Source organism: Lethenteron reissneri, chromosome 25 (genome assembly GCF_015708825.2).
Source record: "Lethenteron reissneri isolate LAM-NWPU_2019-01 chromosome 25, ASM1570882v1, whole genome shotgun sequence".
Taxonomy (NCBI): Eukaryota; Metazoa; Chordata; class Hyperoartia; order Petromyzontiformes; family Petromyzontidae; genus Lethenteron; species Lethenteron reissneri.
In genome coordinates, this window is record NC_083803.1 from 11,431,824 (window position 1) to 11,450,277 (window position 18,454).

General features: G+C 49.7%; 2 protein-coding genes and 1 long non-coding RNA gene across 3 annotated transcripts in view; 2 read left to right on the forward strand and 1 right to left on the reverse strand.

Moving 5' to 3' along the window:
• The window catches only part of LOC133347218 (uncharacterized), a 32,159-nt gene extending 19,957 nt beyond the window's left edge, over positions 1–12,202 (forward strand). The window contains exons 3-6 of the mRNA XM_061559312.1: positions 2,487–2,606; positions 7,053–7,192; positions 7,519–7,586; positions 9,176–12,202. Coding sequence (XP_061415296.1) covers positions 2,487–2,606; positions 7,053–7,192; positions 7,519–7,586; positions 9,176–9,231 — 384 coding nt within the window. The 3' untranslated portion in view covers positions 9,232–12,202. The remainder of the gene's footprint in view (positions 1–2,486; positions 2,607–7,052; positions 7,193–7,518; positions 7,587–9,175) is intronic.
• The window catches only part of LOC133347227 (uncharacterized), a 344,284-nt gene that overhangs the window by 171,898 nt on the left and 153,932 nt on the right, over positions 1–18,454 (forward strand). The window lies entirely within an intron of this gene.
• LOC133347217 (uncharacterized) overlaps positions 12,800–18,454 on the reverse strand; it is a 36,341-nt gene continuing 30,686 nt past the window's right edge. Inside the window, exon 10 of the mRNA XM_061559311.1 lies at positions 12,800–17,809. Within this exon, the coding sequence (XP_061415295.1) occupies positions 17,749–17,809 (61 nt within the window). The 3' untranslated portion in view covers positions 12,800–17,748. The remainder of the gene's footprint in view (positions 17,810–18,454) is intronic.

An 18,454-nucleotide genomic window follows, 5' to 3' on the forward strand; every position in this document is an offset into this window, starting at 1 on the left:
ATTCGAGATGTCGTTTTAAATTAATGCATTAAGCTACAAGATTCTGTCGGGCTCTTTATTTCTATTATTTCTTCTATTATTTTTATTTTATTATTATTTTTACCTACGTGACTTTACAGAAAAAAACCGAAGAGTATGAATCCTTGCAGTCACGAAAGCTTCAAATTTAGAATTGTTAGGGTCGTCGTGCGACACCGCCGAGACTTGGGCTCCCCTGGCTAAACGAGTCCCATGCGACAGTCGTCACGGCAATGAGGCGCTTCAGTCGCACCGAACCTCACAAAACTAATATCCAGGGCCTACCTTGGCTCCTCCCACCCTCAACCAAATTCAGATTCCAAAGAACACAGGATGAGATGTTACTATCCTTTGTGCAAGCACTTCCAAGAGTTCATGAACAATGAGCCTGGTGAAATTTGGGGAGCGCATCGTCAGTAGTGAACCTTTGGTTCCTAGGGTGTTTCGGCCTTTCATACTATACACCCTCCCCAAAGGCGGCAATATATATACAAATACTGTGTTCTTGGAATGTCTCTCACTTGATACAGCTATCGTGCTGTGACGGTTCCACCTGAAGACGGAAGCTTGTGTTGCCTCCGAAACGTCGTGATTTTTATTTTATTTTAATTTTACTTTTATTAATTTAATTTTTTTACCTACGTGACTTTACCGAAAAAAAACTAAGAATATGAATCCTTGCAGTCACGAAAGCTTCAAATCTAGAATGAGGCGCTGTGCCTATTTAGTGAACGCCTATTGAGGATGGCACTGTTCACGAGCGGGTTCGGTGGTCAAGGTTAATTTCGGTTTTCTGCTGTAACTTAGACCGTCTCTGATGGACGATATATTGCGTGCGGTGCACATATTACAGCACGGTAAATCGGTTGCACACAACGCATTACCGAGTGTGTTTGTGTATTGTGCAGATCGGATTGTATCAAGTGAATGATTCACCTGTGGAGTATTAATGGGCCCGTTCAATTACAATACCCGGCCTCAAAGTGACACGAGGGGTCTGCTGTCTGCATTGCTACACTGTGTGTCTATGAAATGAGTAGAGGAATTAAGGTGGAATTCGGAGACGAGTGGGATTCGAAACGGCATGAGAGATAGAATGGTATTTGTGCAAGCACTGCACTCAAAGTAGAACACAACTTGCGTGCGGATGTTGCTGTGGCAGCGTGCCCTGACTCGCAGTCAGAAGGTCTCAAGTTCAAATTCTGAGTGGGCGTTAAACTTGGCCCATCATCATCATCCGTTCGAGGATGATAAATTGAACACCACTTGATGGGAAGTGAGCAATGTTTGTCCGATGCGAAAGAAAAATAAACTGTTGTCTATCACAGGAAAGTCGAATCCCGCATCTCCGATTAGCACGGTTGGCTACGTACGGTGCGAAAGAAGTTCCGCGTACGTCCGTGCAGGAAAGTGGAATTTACACGATTGGCCCAAGGCAGAACGGTACTGCCTGAGATTCGCCTGAGCATCGTGACACTTTGACTTTCTAACAATTACTCGTACATTTCCATTTCATATTTAGTCGTGAGATGTGGCTCCCGCGTTGTGACTGAGACATCGGACGGCGTGATGGACGAAAGCAGATCATGACTTTGCTCATTCTGTTTCGCGGTTTACCGGTGTTTAAAGTGGGTTCAACATCGACTGTGTCGTGCAGCCAAAGTTGTAAACATCGCATAAGACGACCGCCTTTGTATCCCCGCGTTCCGGACCAACGCTTCTCCCCTGGTCTGAGATGAGCGTCAGGACACCGCGATTGTGGTCTCGTTGTCTCTATTCAAAGTTGATCTCCTGCTGCTGCTGCTGCTGCTCAAATTTACATTGAGGCTTCGGTGCTCATATAACGTTTATAGCCCGGCTGAACCAGTATCGCCGTGGTGGGAGAGGGGGGAGTCTATCGACAGGACATCCACCGTTGACTTCCTCGCAAACAATGGGAAGACCTAACAGAGAATGGCTTCTAGATTTGAAGCTTTCGTGACTGCAAGGATTCATACTCTTAGCTTATTTCGGTAAAGTCACGTAGGTAAGCCCCTCCCCCCTTAACTTGTATTTAAGGGCTCGTCTCTTGCAATTGTTGCCTCACTTGATGCAGTAAATTTAGCTGTGACGGTCCCACCTGATGACGGAGACTTGTGTTGCCTCCGAAACGTCGTGATTTATTATTAAATTTCTATTATTACTTCTATTAATTTTAATTTTATTTTTACCTACGTGACTTTACCGAAATAACCTAAGAGTAGAGAATGGCTTGACTGGCGATGTGAGAGATTGGTGCCAGAAATATGTGGCATTACTTGAGAGTATTGGCACAAGGCAGAGGAAAGTGGAAACGCGTGATGAAATGTCCAGCTCGACACACCCGGCTACCTTTGCCCGCGGATCGTGATGACGATGTGCGTACGTGAAAACTTCTTTCGCACCGTGCTACTAATTGCGTTATGTCCGCACGTGCCATCGGCGCGCAGGGCATGGTGGCGTGCTACCCGGGCCGTGGCACGGGATACGTGCGCCACGTGGACAATCCCACGGGCGACGGACGCTGCGTCACCTGCATCTACTACCTGAACCAGCGGTGGGAGGCCAAGGTGGGACCCGCACGCGCGCCACATTCGCCCGGCCACGCCGGCGAGAGTGTGAACACCGCGAGCGTGGAGAAAGCCACCACGCCGCTCCGTAGTGCAGGGCAGAGGTTCAGTTCATTATCAGTTAATTTATTAGGGAGAGTCCTGTGAGCCATGCGGCTCTTGGATCGGGTGCAACCGCAACAAACAAAAACATGAACAAGAAACATCTTAAAGTGACTACGCGCAACAGAAAAATCCAGGAAAAAACAGCAAAGTCTTCCAGGTGAGCTGGCAAGCGGCCGGTGCACGCTGGTTCAAGTTGATTTTGTTCCAGCCAGCTGAGAAATAAGTCAAAAGTGGGGCAGGATTTTTAGTCCCCGTCCGTCGGGAGTGGCGAGTGTCGCCGCAAGGAAAGAAATCACTTCGAGTGAAATGCAGGAGATAGAAATCGCAGCTATCCGAGACCGACTGTAGCCATTTTTTTTAACACGAACAGAACTAGCCAACAAAAATCCTCGAGCATTATTAGCCCAACCCCTAAACACAACCCCAGATGCTGACGCAGCCCGAGTTGCACGGTTCACTCTTGGTGTACACCAAGGGTGCGAAACCTTTTTTCTGCCAAGGGCCATTTGGATATTTATAACATCATTCGCGGGCCATACAAAATTATCAACTAAAAAAATTGCCCGTTATATTTGGTCAAACATTTAATTAACTCACCCCCAATGCGATGGCTGGAACTGCTTCTCTTTGGTGAGGCGTGTGGTGTTAGCTGCTATTGATGATGTTGCTGCTACTCGCAACTGCTTTTCCAGGTTTGCTCCTAGATTTATTGAATTTCGAGTCCCGCCTGTAGTTGCCTTGGCAGGGCCAGACCAAATTATTTTGCGGGCCTTATACGGCCCGCGGGCCGGACGTTCCCCACCCCTGGTGTACACAATGCCTGTACTCGCACACCCACGGTGTCGGGAGAGTTACTTTTGAGAATATTATTACAACTGAAGCTCTTCAAAGTAATCTCTTGTAATTCCCCCATGCTCTGTACAATGTTATAAAAGTAACTTTCAATTTAGTTCCGTGAAATCGTTTCTGACAAATCGTCATCAGTGATAAACGATACCTGGATCGGTTCTGGGCGCCCCCTTTCACCAACGCGCATGACCAGCGTGGTGAAGTATGGTCAAACAACGGCCACGACCGACGCGGCGCGGAGTGGCCTTCATCTAGCAGTGGACTGACAATGACCTGAAAACGAACCTGAACGGAGTAATGAAGGGTAACCAGCACCCAGCTTCGGTCGTCCGATGAGAGCATTGCATCGACCTCACCCGGTGCTCTCAAACTTGAAAGCTAACAGAGAGCAGTGCAGCCCTTTGAAATTAAGTGCCCGCTCATTTTTCAGTCAATATCAGCGTGAGCACGTGGCCTCAAGGGCCGAAGGCTGCATCGTACGAACTGCCCTGAAATGTCAAACATGTCAACATTCTGAGTTTTAATCCCAAGGTGCCACCTGGAATTAAATACAACTGTCAAACGTTGACCATCCCAGGAATTTAACTTGCAGCACAAAAGTGTACTCTTGGTATACACGATTTTTGTTCTGCCTAATTCAGCCCAGTCCACCCACGTCTTAGCGGTGAATAAGTTTACAACGAAAATATAACATACCGTATCGTACCTCGTGCCAGTAACACAGAGTGGAGGCTCTTTCAAGACGTCTGGCATGCACGAAAGAGTAGGCCAAACACCCTCTTAGAGGGGCTCTCTAGAGTTGCCTCTAGTGGAGGGCCCTTCCACCAGCAATTGCATGACTGCTATTTTAGAGTTTATAGAATGACGGGGTGCCCTCAAACGCCTCGCTGACCAGGTTGCTTTTTCTAAAAGGACAAAGTGTTTTTGCAGTCCCACGGATCACACAGCAGATTAACAAAGCAGCAAAGCGAATTAGTAATGACTGTAATGAGTAACTGATTTGCCTTTTACAACTCACGATGCCACGACTTCACACGGGCATTACTGTATTTATACACAACACACACACACACGTGTACATGGTCATAACAAGCATGCCTTGCGGCATACACAGTAATTATAATACATACACATACCCTGCAATTTAAACACATACATAGAAAGCAATTCAAACGGAGCGCACACACACACACTTACAGAGGAATTTGACTCTACCACACAGCAATTAGAACACTGTGTACGCACACTGAGGGTGGATCGGTGGGCCAATGGTTAGCGCATTGCACTGTCGAGTTCTGGGCCACAGCCAACATCAGTGGTAATATATCAAAACTAAAAATTAGACTGATACTAATTTTATTTGAACAGGTAACGCCCACTGAGCTCTATAGCTCTTTTTCACAAGCCACCCGGTCACATATGATGGCCCAATGAGGTGGCTTATCATGTGGACATTTACAGCATACACACGCGCTAAACGCATGGTGATTCTAAATGTGGAGGAAAACAAGCCGGAGGACCCGGAGAAATATCCACGCAACCACGGGGAGAACACTCACACTCCACATATCAGGGTCGGGATCGGGGTCGAACCCACGGCCACCCACATACTTGGCAAGGTAGTTAACATCTCGCTGCAGCGTTACCTGTGCGGGCCTCCCCTTTACCGACCCGAAACTCACCAGCACGATGAAGTATGGCCAACACCAGTGACGATTATCTGAACCGGTCGTGGGCATCCCACTAAGTCGACTCAGCCTCAAATGAGCACCTAGAGGGTCTGTGTGAACATCGCCACTCGGGAGAGGCATGGTGTTGGCCACCCACCTGCCTCGCGTGCCGTGCCGGCCTTCATCGGTGCTACCCGCTAACAGCACTTGTCCCAACAGTCTGTTGAGGCTATACGGGCGGATCTTTTTCTTTGTCCTAACACACACAAACGCAGACACGCACTCGTACATACCACAACCACGAAGTGGGTGACGTCACCACGACGCCTGTGCCAGGCCAGGTGCACTTTGATGCCGTCACGTGAAGCGTCGAAGGCCGGCTGGCAGGAAGGAGGTCACGGAACAGACCCCCGCATGTCCCAGGGGTCCCGTCTGAGATGTTAACTACCTCGCCTGGTATACAGGAGGTCATGGATGCGATCCGTGACCCTGGCGCCTGCTGTATATTTGGAGTTTGCGTGTCTCTCTCGCTCTCTCCCAGTGGTCGTGTGGATTTTACTCCGGGTCCTCCGCGTTTACACTCCACATGTCAACATCACGCGTTTAAGGGTTATTTGGCTACTGCTATGCATCTACACATGATGATAAGCCACTTCGTTGAGCTATCATTTGTGGGGCCAGGTTGCTTCTAAAAAAAACATTTACATAGCAGCTCAGTGAGCCTTACCTGGTACAATAAAACAAACGCTTGCTTCGTACGGAAATGTTGCGATAACAACAACCCCGGGAGTTTGCCAAAAATAAGAATACGTTTTACCCTTTCTGGCAACAAAACGGGTGTTAAGATGTTAAAACACCTACTAGAGACCATTTGCAGGGAATCATGTCTGTAGTAGTCATACGTACTTTTGGTGAACATGCAAACAAGAGCATCCTTTGATCACGTCTCACCATTGTCAGATCAGATAACGCCAAAAGGCGAACATATTCCTTGCAAAAAGGTTTCTATTTGGTGTTTAAACATCTTAACAACCCGTTTTGTTGCCAGAAATGGGGAAAACCCAACCTTGTTTTTTCATACTTTGATACTGGCAACAACAAAAAGGTCCCAATGCTGTTTCCAGCCCCGGAGTGAGCTTGGTCTCGACCACTTGGGTGGGGGGCGGGGGGGTCCCGTTCAGACGACAAAGAGGGCCTCTGCTGCCCTCTGCCGGCACCGGCGCGGGTTTACAACCCACGGGGCCTTTTACGACTCCGCATTTGCAACACGGGGAAATGTGGACGGGAGTAAAGTTTTGAACAAAACTTTTTTTTCGTGCCAGGTAAGGCCCGCTGAGCTGTATAGCTATTTTTTTTAGAAGCGATCCGGCCATCAGAAATGATAGCTCACACGAAGTGGAAAACGTGGAGGGGGAAACACCGGAGGACCCGGAGAAAAATCCACGCGACCACGGAGAGAACACGCAAACTCCAAATATACAGGCGGATCAGGGTCGGGATCGAACCCACGACCTCCTGAATACCAGGCGAGGTAGTTAACATCTCCTAGCCACCGCGGCGCCCACGGGCGGTGATGCCGGTGTCCGTCTGCCGCGCGTTTCGAGTATTCGGCTGCTGTACATTTCCACGCGGTAAGCCACTTAGTTGAGCCATCATTTGTGGCCAGGTCGCTTCTGAAAAAGAGCTACGTAGCTCAATGGGCCTTACCTGGTAAAAATAAAAATACCCCCCCCAAAAAAGAGTAAAATCGTGGTGGTGGTGATGGAGCGAGGGGTCGCTCACGCCTCCGCCCGTGCGTCGTTGTATCCGGCTCGCCCATCAGCTGGGGGGCGTTCTGCGAATCTTCCCCGGGGGAGGCCTGGAGGGGCGGCCGGCCGACGTGGAGCCCAGGTTCGACCGACTTCTCCTCTTCTGGTCGGACCGGCGGACGCCCCACGAGGTGCTACCCACGTTCGGCACGCGGTGAGCAGCGCGCTCCGGCCCGTGCCGGCCCACCAACCCCCCCCCCCCCCACGTGTCTGGGACGTGGGGGAGCGGTGGCGCGGTGGTTAGCGCGCTATTGCGCTCCGGACCCGACGGCCCGTGTTGGGATTCCTGCTCACGACCCAGTGACGAATATCTGAACCGTGTCCTGGGCCTCCCCTAGGTCCACTCAGCCTTAATCGAGTTCTCGGCGCAAGTGTGTAAATATCAGCAGTGGTGAGCTAGCGCTGGTGCGTCCCCACGGTGTCGCGTGATTGGTGGGAGATGCGAGACGCCCAGAGCCTCCCGTGTGCGTGTCCCCGCAGGTTCGCCATCACCGTGTGGTACTTTGACGCAGAGGAGCGAGCCCGGGCAAAGCAGCGCTACCGGTCAAGTGGGTGATCGGTGGTGACATCGTAGAGAGAAGCGCACGGATCTCACTCGAGCGATACCGATAGTCCTTCGCTAAACCCCCGAAAGGCTCGTCACTTACACCGTGGCTTTAGAAAGAGAAGATTATGTAAGGGACGACGTTTCGGGAAACAGCCCCTTTCTAAATTTCGATTTAAAGCTTTCGTGACTGCAGGGATTCATCTTCTTGGTTCTTTCGGTAAAGTCACGTAGAAGGGAAGTAATAAAATAATAAAAATAAAACATAAAATAATTCTCACGACGTTTCGGCCACAACGCAAGCAGCCGTCCTCAGGTGCTGCTTGCGTTGTGGCCGAAACGTCGTGAGAATTATTTTATTATGTTTTATTTTTTATTATTTTATTACTTCCCTTCTACGTGACTTTACCGAAAGAACCAAGAAGATGAGCCCCTTTCTAGTTTGTGTTTAATTGTGTATTGTAACACCGCCGCCAATGCAGCAGCGGTAGATGTGGTTGCATAAATGACACTGCTATTTAACGACTCAATATGAGTATTATTGATCCTCTTTCAAAAGAGGTCTGGGATGCTTGAATGAGAATAGAGGATTGACTTGTTATACTCAAGATTGGTGGTAATTATTTTTAATACTGTTAGGTTGGAGATATCATCTGCAATTAATAATATAATGGAGTGTATTTCCCAAAATTAACGGACATTTCAACAATTGGTCTATGAGCTTGTCATGTTGATGTTTCACAAGTCCATTCGTTTAAACTAAGCAACCATGGAACCGATTTTGACCGATCCAAGTCTCATCAGCCTGGTAAATATACTACACTGGGGGGCCCGAGGTTGGCACTCTAAACCGGCCAATCAGAGTTCGATTATCGGCCACAGCTAACATCAGTGGCACGTGAAGTTGAAATTGATCCTAGATTTGAAGCTTTCATGACTGCAAGGATTCATATTCTTAGGTTTTTTCTGTAAAGTCACGTAGGTAAAACATTAAAATGAATAAAAGTAAAATAAAATAAAAATCACGACGTTTCGGAGGCAACACAAGCTTCCATCTTCAGGTGGAACCGTCACAGCCACGACAGCTGTATCAAGTAAATGAGAGATTGCAGGAGCTACCACTCTGTTTATGTGTGCTGTACTTGGCCCTTCCCCCCTCTCCAACCATTATATAAACGGAGTGGTAGCTCCTGCAATCTCTCATTTACTTGATACAGCTGTCGTGGCTGTGACGGTTCCACCTGAAGACGGAAGCTTGTGTTGCCTCCGAAACGTCGTGACTTTTATTTTATTTTACTTTTATTAATTTGAAACTGATCCTGACCCAGCCACCCCCAACCCCTTTCACAATCTCGCACTGCCCAGCGTGGTGAAGTTTGGTCATGCAAGCCCCCAGCATCGACATGGCGTGGGGGAGGCCCTCACTCAACAGCGAATTGGCAAAGGGCCATCAATAGTAACCCTGATGTCGTGGGCTTCGACGCGCAGTGTGAGCTGCAGCAGTGGTAAGCCACGGTTGATGATCACAAGCGCTGTTCAATCTGTCCTCGGGGAGAGAGGTGATACAGGCCCGATGCATCTCCGTGTCCACAGCTGTCGGAGAGAAGGAGCCGTCGGTGCAGCTCACAGCCGCTCACAGCCAGCGATGATGGATGGCGACAGAGTCTGCCAAACTGGAAGCCTCGGTCCATTCGGAGGCACGAGGAGAGACACTCGCCCTACCCGCTTCCGATTTCCACAGCCGGCTTGATAAGAGCCAAATATGTGCCACAGCCGTGCCAGCGTGAAGCTGGCCAATCACGTCTTTCCACGTAGCCGCTGTGACCACCATCGCTTTCTTTCCATCCTCCACATTCCATCCCTCTGTCCCTGCTCCTCCGCCTCCTCCTAACTCCTCCCTACCCCCTGCACCCTAGCGGCCGGCCCAGGAAGGGCACACGTTCGCCGGACAGGAAACCAGGCAAGGTCAAAGGGTCGCGTGACGGTCAGGAAGCAGAGCAACACAACTATTGGTTTAAAAATTGGAACAATGTTGAAATGTAAGGATAGTTGTGTGTATTATGCATTCAAATGTTGTAGCTTTTTGAATTGCGTTGTTTATAATTGGATGACAATTATAGAAGCACAACTTTAGCAAGCTGAAAAAACGAAATGTGTCAATGAGGAACTAATGGCGAAGCTGCCTACACATGCATGGGATTTTATTTTAATGGGCATTTTTTACTTAACTTTTCAATTTTACTTTTGGAATTTGCATTGTGCATTGATGATTAGTAAAACTGCAGTATTGGGAAGGAGGCATGCTATGAATGTTCGGGAAGTTTAAACAGGAACCTGCATTAAGAATGTTGAATTACTATATTTAGTAAGCCTAGAGTACTTGATTTCTGCAATTCAAAGGGGAAAATGTTACAGGAGAAATGTTATCTCCCAAACGTAGTATTTTAAGAGACATCACTGGCTTTAAATCGCGCAGATATTACTTCTGGATAGTGTGAAACGTACTTGAACCAATTCCATGTTCTGTTTTTCAATTTTAGAAAGTGGTCGATTTTAACCCACGCATTAGAAGTTTGGGGTTAGATGTAGAGGTCTTCGAGTTAATAGGAATGTGTCGGTAATGTTCAGTGCACCACTAGTAGTGGGCCATTTAATCAAATCTATAAATGCGGAGAAAACCCATCGTAACAGCCGAATAACACACGGAGAAGCGTGTACAAATACCACTCGGTCTTTGTGCGATATGCTAAATGCCACAGCAGCTCCTGAAGAACTGCATTGTGGTCTTCTTGCCTTAGGTCACCATCAAAATACATATTAGCCAATGTGACTGACTGGCAGAACCATCGGCCATGCCTGATCTCCTGGGAGTACTGCAAGGATGCCATGGTGGGATAAATATCCCAAAGCTGAAGATTACACTTCCTCCAACTGCATCCACAAGTCGCTACTCAGTCGAGCAAATTTAAATTTCAATGACCTTTATTAAAACCAAAGCGTCATCTCGTCCGCTGCGTGCTCTATTTTCTAAGGCACACCTAAGTCTTCTCGTTATGTACCGAGTTTTTTTCTCATTTTAAATTTAACTGGGGGGTGGGGTGGGGGGAGGTTAAATTTAGCTGGTCTGGGCCGGGATGGTGCCGTGGTTAAAGCTCTCGACTCAGTTGAAATTCCAGTCGGGGAGTTGGCTCAGTCTGTCGTTCCTCTGGTGGGGGGGGGGGGGGGGGGTCAATAGATCGCTTTGTGGGAAGGCAACAGCGGTTGTACTCCAGACAACGCCGGATTAAGCTACTGCGGGACCTGTAGCATATGTTATAAAGGGGCCCTAAATTATATTTTTTGAAAACACAACTATTAAAATACAAATGTTTAACTGGCATAGTAAATAAATTGTATTTCTTCATTTGCAATACAGCCAGACAATATGGCAAAGCACTAAACTTAAACACCCAGTCGTTCATAAAAGTTGAAGGCGGTATAGTACTACAGTAATAGAGAAAGTGAAGAATCACTGAACCGGAATTGATAGTTTTAAAGCATTTAGCGCGGGGCCCTTGAAAGTGCGGGGCTCGTAGCTACTACATATGTAGCTGCTTTTGCTACGAGGATAATCCGGCACTGACTCGAGAACGCGGCCCCAGCCATGGGAAATCGACACTTTCACCACAAAGTTCAGAGGGCCACCAACGGGAGCAAGTTCCAGCCCATGGCTCGATTAAGTAGGGGGGGGGGGCACGATTGGTTTGTGTTGTTACCTTGCATTCGGAGCAGAGACCAGCACTTGTTCTGTGATATTCATTTAAAAGTGTCACTGCCACGTGACCTTGCGTTTACTCGGATCTTAAAAACCAATTGTTTTACGCACAAACGCGCCCCATTCGTCGCTTCTAGCTTGCAGAATTTCAATCCCTAAGTGCGAGACCGCGGTAAAGGCGACAAGCTCCACACGAGAGCGTAAACGTGCGCCTCCGCTTAAGCGCACGTGCTCATCTTTTCGAGTCTTTATTCCCACAGCAATGACGTCTAGGCCCCCTTTGAAGGTGACGTACTTTCGTGGCGATTCACCGTGCTTCATCCGCTACTTCTTCCTGTTAAATGTGAATTGATGTAAAAAAAAAATTTGGCTGGTAAGCAAAGCGAAGAGGGCAAACTGTGGTGTCGTGAATGCACAGGAACACCCGTTCTCCCCACAACCCGGATTCACCATTTTGGGGTGCGTGGGCTGGTTCACGAGCGCACGTGGAGAGGGGATTTCCGAGAATAACTGATCGGTCCCTCGTCCAACCTCGGCAAGCAGCGGGGCAGTCCTACGTTGATTTTGTTCAACCAGGCGATAACTCAGCAGTGACCTGGGGCATTAGTCTCGTTACAGGGAGCCGAGTGTCCTCCCGTGTACCTGTCTGTTGTGTCGTCTGTTGTGTAATCAGTGTGCGCGCGCGTACGAGAGAACAAGTCAGCAAGCAGGGTGTCTAAATTATGGTGCGCAAATGGTCACCATTTTATGGCTTTGAAAAGTAACCTAAACGTATAGTGTAGTTTTATTTTCTTATAAGACGCCCAGCGTGACTGAAAGCTCGTGGTTAAATGTCTCAATAAAGACGGAACTACCCTTGAAACGGTGCACGCAGCCCCGCGTGAGAATTCCACAACCAAAATGTAACAGTTCGCCCCCTTCGATTCAGACTAAAAATGGGCCGCAAAGCATAATGCGCGTGTCTAAGAAAAAATATCCCAAAACACGGTACATTCCAATCATAATAGGGGCATTGTTGTCAGCAGCCACGACTTCTGCAAACGGGAATTCTCAGTAGGAAGTGGATCTCGTTCCGGATTACATCACAGAATCGTTTCGGATGTCGAGCTCGTATCCACACTAGGGGCACACGATTTAAATTCTCACCCGAGTGACTTGTGCCAATGTTGCCGATATTTGTTTTTGAGCTGGAATAATCTAATTGAAGTTAGAAGTCTCATTTCAATTGTTTTTTGTGTGTGCATTAATTGCCGATCAGGCTGAAACGTGATTATACAGTACTTGAGAACCCGGTTTCACCACGGGCGGCGACCTGGATTCGAACCCAGGCCCTCCATGGTGCCAGCCCTGTCCTGTGGGAGGGCATTAGGCCCCCTCGTACCACACTTCGATACCTGCACTTCGTGAATGGCGTTTGGTAGTCACGCAACGATGATGTGGAACCGCAGTCATGAAAAAAAAAACATGTTGTAAACACGCGGTTACTTTATTTGTTACAATTAATAATAAGGCTAGCACAAGCTGACATTCGACTTTGCTATAGAAGGTGCATCAGCAGCAATGTTGTCAACAACAAACGTCGCACGATCACTTAAGCAGCTGTGTGTGAAATCAATATTACCGTACCGTAACTTCGAAAGCCATTCATGAGCAACAGCATTCCATCAAGCGTGGGAGGCGCACAATGCACGAACGAGCAGATCGGTGCCACTCAACATGCCCTTACAGCCTTATGATGACACACGCAGAGACTCATAATTTGACACGCACATATACACAAGACTATATAATTTCATTGCAATTACGTTTGTTTAGTCGGGAGAGTGAAACAGATCCAGCGACTCCTGTTTCCCCAAGGAGACTTGGGGGGCAATGACGTTCCATATCGAGCCAATGGATGTCTCTTTTTTTCAACGGTTTTATTTCACTTGATTTTTTACTTTGTGTGAAAACTGAATATTTGCCAGCGGTTTGTTTCTGCGATGGGTCTTTAACGTTGTCCAAATCCCAACAAAGGCGCGCTTCGTCAAGTCGGCCGTTACCTGCTGCTTGCCACACCTGGCCAGCCACGTGTTCACGCTGGACACAACGCAAGCCCAACACCTTCCCCAAAACACCTGGGCATCTCGACAACGGATTGCCCACACGAGGGATGCCCTTCAAATGAAACACAAACCCACTGCCAACCCATCCCCGCCGGCTCCGGTAACCCAGTGCTGCTGCGTCAGCGTGTGCAACGGAGGCAAACCGCAAGGGGGTTCTTCCCAGCCGCAATCATCCCAACCACTCTCGCACACACAATCGCCCCGTACTCCCCCCACCCACCACCCATACGGACGCAACAAAATCTCAACCCCCCCCTCCACCCCGGACACAAAAGCGCCGGAGAGACCGATACATCACGGGGGACAAAGTCCTCGTTAATCCTGATACATCGACGAAATCGTTCGTGGTGTTTTTGTTGTTGTTTAGTTGTTAACGTGAAAACCTCTCTCCCGAAAAAGAAAGAAAAAAATCACAGCGCCGATGCATAAACATTCCGCCGAAAAAAACGCGAACGCACTTCATTATGAAACACGTCTGACATATCGAGCGTCGGCATGCGGAATCCGCGGTTCGATGAAGCGCTTGGCGGCGTCGACCGTCGGGGTCCAATCGCTGCGAAGGAAGGGCCAGGCCACGGAGACCCTCCGACTCTCGCTCCCTCCACTCGGCTCATCTCTCTCTCCCGCTCTGCCACCTGGCAACCGCCGGCCATCCTCGGGCAACTTTGCAACATCCCTCGGGCAACTTTGCAACATCCCTCGGGCAACTTTGGAAAATTCCTCGGGCAACTTTGGAAAATTCCTCGGGCAACTTTGGAAAATTCCTCGGGCAACTTTGCAACATCCCTCGGACTAGCTCTTGGTAATTACGCACCTCCGCTCGGATTGCGCTGGGGACGACACGACACATTCAATGTTCAAGCATCTGCAGGAACTGAAACCTCGTGTGGCGAGTCCGAGGCTTGAAGGCGCGCGTCGAGTAGCGGGGGGAGAGGGGGGGGGGGGGATTTGGGGGGGGGGAGAGTTTGGGGGGGGGGGATTTGGGGGGGTGCAGGCGACGACGCAGCGCCACGTGACGGACACGCGGTGCCAGAGGGAGCAGCAACACGGAGCTGATGTGCCACCCGCTCTCAAAGCGAACGCATTGAAGTGCAAACCGCTACCTCCCCCCCCACTACCTCCACCATTGCCAATGTTACACAATACTAACTACGACGACCTCGCCTCAACATCGGCGTAAATGTTATGCTCATGTCAGAATTAAATGCGATTCAAGGTTTACGAGCGTCATCCGTGTTCGCATCACACTTGGTCTTGTTTAAACGTATTCTTGTCGTGTTAAACTTTTGTCATTTGTAAACCCATTGTGCTTTTGCGACCCGGCCTCTAGAGTCTAGAGCAATGATGCATTGAACCTGCGACCCCACCCCCCAGACGTCGCTCCGCCTGCCACACAGAATTTCCCGAAGCACACAACCTCGCCCTTCCACGCGACGACCTTCAAGGGCCAAACTTGCGCAGCCTTACAACCCCCTCCCAGCCACGGGCGAAAGGAGATTTGTGCGAGGGGGGGGGGGGGTCCTTTCTTCTTCTCGGATGCTCCGGTTTTGCTCCCACGTGCATCATAAACACGCCGCCGTCATTAAATGGGCCGAAGACTTCGTTGGGGGGAAGAAAAAAAACCCTCCTGAAAAACGAGTCGTACGACTTCGGGATGGCTTCCTGGATAAATATTATAATTCGGGGCAATTGAAGCGCGCAACCAAGTATGTTGAAAACGGGTTCCGATTCTGCTCACGGCCAATACCGGTGATGATCATCTGAAACCAGTCCCGGGTCTCCCCCTAGTTACTCCGCTTCAACAAACTGCGTACCTGGTGCCGTGTTAGACATCGCTACCGGGGGGACAAAGGCGACCGTGCGGTGGCGCTGGCAATCCACCCCATCGCGTACCGTGCCAGACTTCATTAGGTGCTCGCAAACAGCACCTGCCCCAACAGTCTGTTTAGGCTGTACGGGAAGCGGATGGCTGAGCAGGCAGGGTGACCACCCCAATGCGCTGCGCGAGAACCGTGGCGGACGCGGCAAGGCTGCGGACAGAGCCAAGACCTCGGTGGTGCCAGCGCGGCGTCGTCGCTCCCCACGGGTCCGAACGTCTCCTGCGCTTGACCGAACGCGATCAGCCGATCACTCGCTACGATAGCTCTTTAGCCATTGGTGAAAAAAAAGAAGCAAAACTGTCGCAAGGAATGATTAAAAAGACGGAAGGACAATGGGCTCTTGTGTTTTTAACGTGCGGCATCCTCACCAAGTCTCACGACTTTCCCAGGAGGATTGTTTTGCTAGGAAGCTTGGGGGGGGGGGGGGGGAATAGCTCCACACATATGCAGGATTTTTTTTTTTACCAAGAGATGAGTCAAATCTATTCGATGTGCTAGATTTCTTACCAACCTGTGCTTATAATTCAATATAGAGGCATGCCTGGATGATGTGGGTGGTGTGCGCCGCATGCAAAGACAAAAATAGGATTGCCAGTGGGGTCCCGTTCACGGCGCATTGCCCTGCAGCTCATGCTCCTCTCGTTGGAGAGCTGGCGAGCTGGCTGGCTGGCCGAATGGCTGGCTGGTGGGGGGCTGGCACCGTGGCGGGCTGACTGGTGGGTGCGCGTGCTGAACACAGTGATACATCAGACTGGAGGTGGGGCTTGAGGGTCCAAACACGGCGACTGAACCCTGCCGGTAAGAGGGCAACGCTTAAGACCAGCAACCCAGGGGGGTAATTACCTCCGGCGTATCCAGCCAGGGGCACCCCCCCGCGTGCTCGACTTGCAATCGGAAAGGCTGCGAGTTCAAAATCGTGGCCGGGACCGTGACCTCGGCCAAGCGTTCCTCCATGGTCAATAAAAACGAGGGCCACTTTATGGGAGGTCAACGGTAGTTGTCTATAAATACAGCGGCCCTCGTCCAAGGGAGTGTGGGAATTTCACCACCGGCTCAGGGCTGCGAAACGAGTGAAGCGAAGCCACTGTGCTCGTTTTAAGCGGGGAGACCCGTTTGACATTTTGACTCTGACCTCCAACACCGATTTGCCAAAATGTATACATTTTTTTTTAAATAACAAGAGAACACTGAATTCGAGCTATTTTGGTATATTTTAAATTGGTTGTACACACAGCTTATGTTGTTAGTTAGGTGACCTGAACGTGCCTCCCTTTGGTGCGAAGGAGACGGCCGATCGGAGAGCGAGTGCACGTTGTTTTGCAGCAACAGGAATCACAGGTGCAAGGGCCCAAGTGGCCACAGACAGAAGAAAACATTTCAGCAAACCAATTGTTCAACGGCCACCACTGCATGCTTGACTTGCAGAAAGTTGTTAATAAATTAATATATTTCGAACGCTTTGAAACTCACGTTGAAAGTGTTGATGTCCGTCCGTCATCAACGGGGTGGGGGGGTGGGGGAGGTAGGGTATCGGAGGGGTAGGGTGTGCTCGTGAAGAGGATTCAATACAAACGAAATTTGACTTATAAAGTTGGGATGCTATTGTCGACTCACCCAGCGGAAATTTGGCCAAATTTCTTCAGGTGTTGCTCAAGACTCGGAAGACAAAAAACCGGTGCTAAAAGGTTTTGCCTAGACGGCCAGGCCGTGGGAGCCGTGGGAGCTGTGGGGGCTGTGGGGGCTGTGGGGGATGTGGGGGCCGTGGGGGCCCAGGCATGTCCACCCCCCCCCCCCCCCCCACCGGCAGAGCCGCTCTCCAAGCCCCATGGCCTTACGGCAGCGGACAGAGACTCGTCCTGCACGCCTGGCGAGGATGATGCCGTCGTCACCGCCGCCACCGCCGGTTAAGAGCTGCACGTTGCGACGGACTGCGACCGAGTGATCGAGTGCGGTAATGGATCTCGGGGTTCACCAATTCAGCTTACCACCGATGTCTGCTTTCTTAAGTCATCTAAAACGAGAATGCGTTTGACGCGGACTACTCGAGGCTGACCGCCGTGTTCCACGGCGGCTCTCTGGATTACATTTGACGACGGCATTGCGCGGCGCGACCGTCGTGGCAACATTGACAACGCGAACGCGATTTACAATTCGTCACGGTACCTCAAGCATGTTAAGGGGACGAATAAACAGAACACAAAAGAAAACTCGATTTAAATAAAAACTCTAAAGTATTGGTAGTTTCATGCACTTTGTTACGTCACACGCAAATTGGTATCCTACTTGATTTTTAAGTCAAACGTACGGAGTAACAACGGAAGTGTTAGGCTATCGTCAGCTTCTGTTCAGTTGGGGGGGGGGGTTGGCGATGGTCGAGCACGGTCGAGCACGGTCGAGCACGGTCGAGCACGGTCGAGCTTGCGCTTTTCACTTGGCCGAGGAGTTGGCTTCGTTTGGACGCAGGGCGGCAGGAATCATGCTCTTCACTCTGCGGCACAAAACAGGGACTCAACATCCGCGGAGTCGGTCCGGTTCCACTGCGTCCCGGGCCACGAGTCCCCGACCGTCGGTCGCCACCCTTCGATTAAGTGGCCGTTGGGACACCACGGCGACCGAGACGCGCGATACAGCAGCGTCGCCCTCTTTCACAAAGCGGGGGCGGGGGGCCCTCCTGGGTTATGTGAAGACGTCAGTGAAAAAGAGCTTCATAGGCTCTCCAGGACAAATAAATATTCTGACGTCAATTTAAGTACACCAAAATATACCTTAAAGCCATTTAAATTTTTACAAATCTAGAATGACGTTGGCAGCAATTTAGCAACAACGTGAATAAGGCCGAGCAAGAAGGTAAATGGCACTGAAAGTATTTAAATGTACAAATGTTAAATACATTCCTGAAAGGGTAAGTAATACATTTTGGCAAGTAGAGGCAACGGACAAGCATTTTCACGAAACATGATGTCGACAAATTGAGTTAAGCCAGGATGATCAAATTAACACATTCACAACAGCTGCATCCAAGCAAACTCGCCAAGTTTTCTTAAAACTCAGCTCGGGATCGGGATTGAATTCTGACGTGGTTGAGAAGCCAAGTGATTGCAGAACGCAACATGGAAGCTGACTCCCATCATCA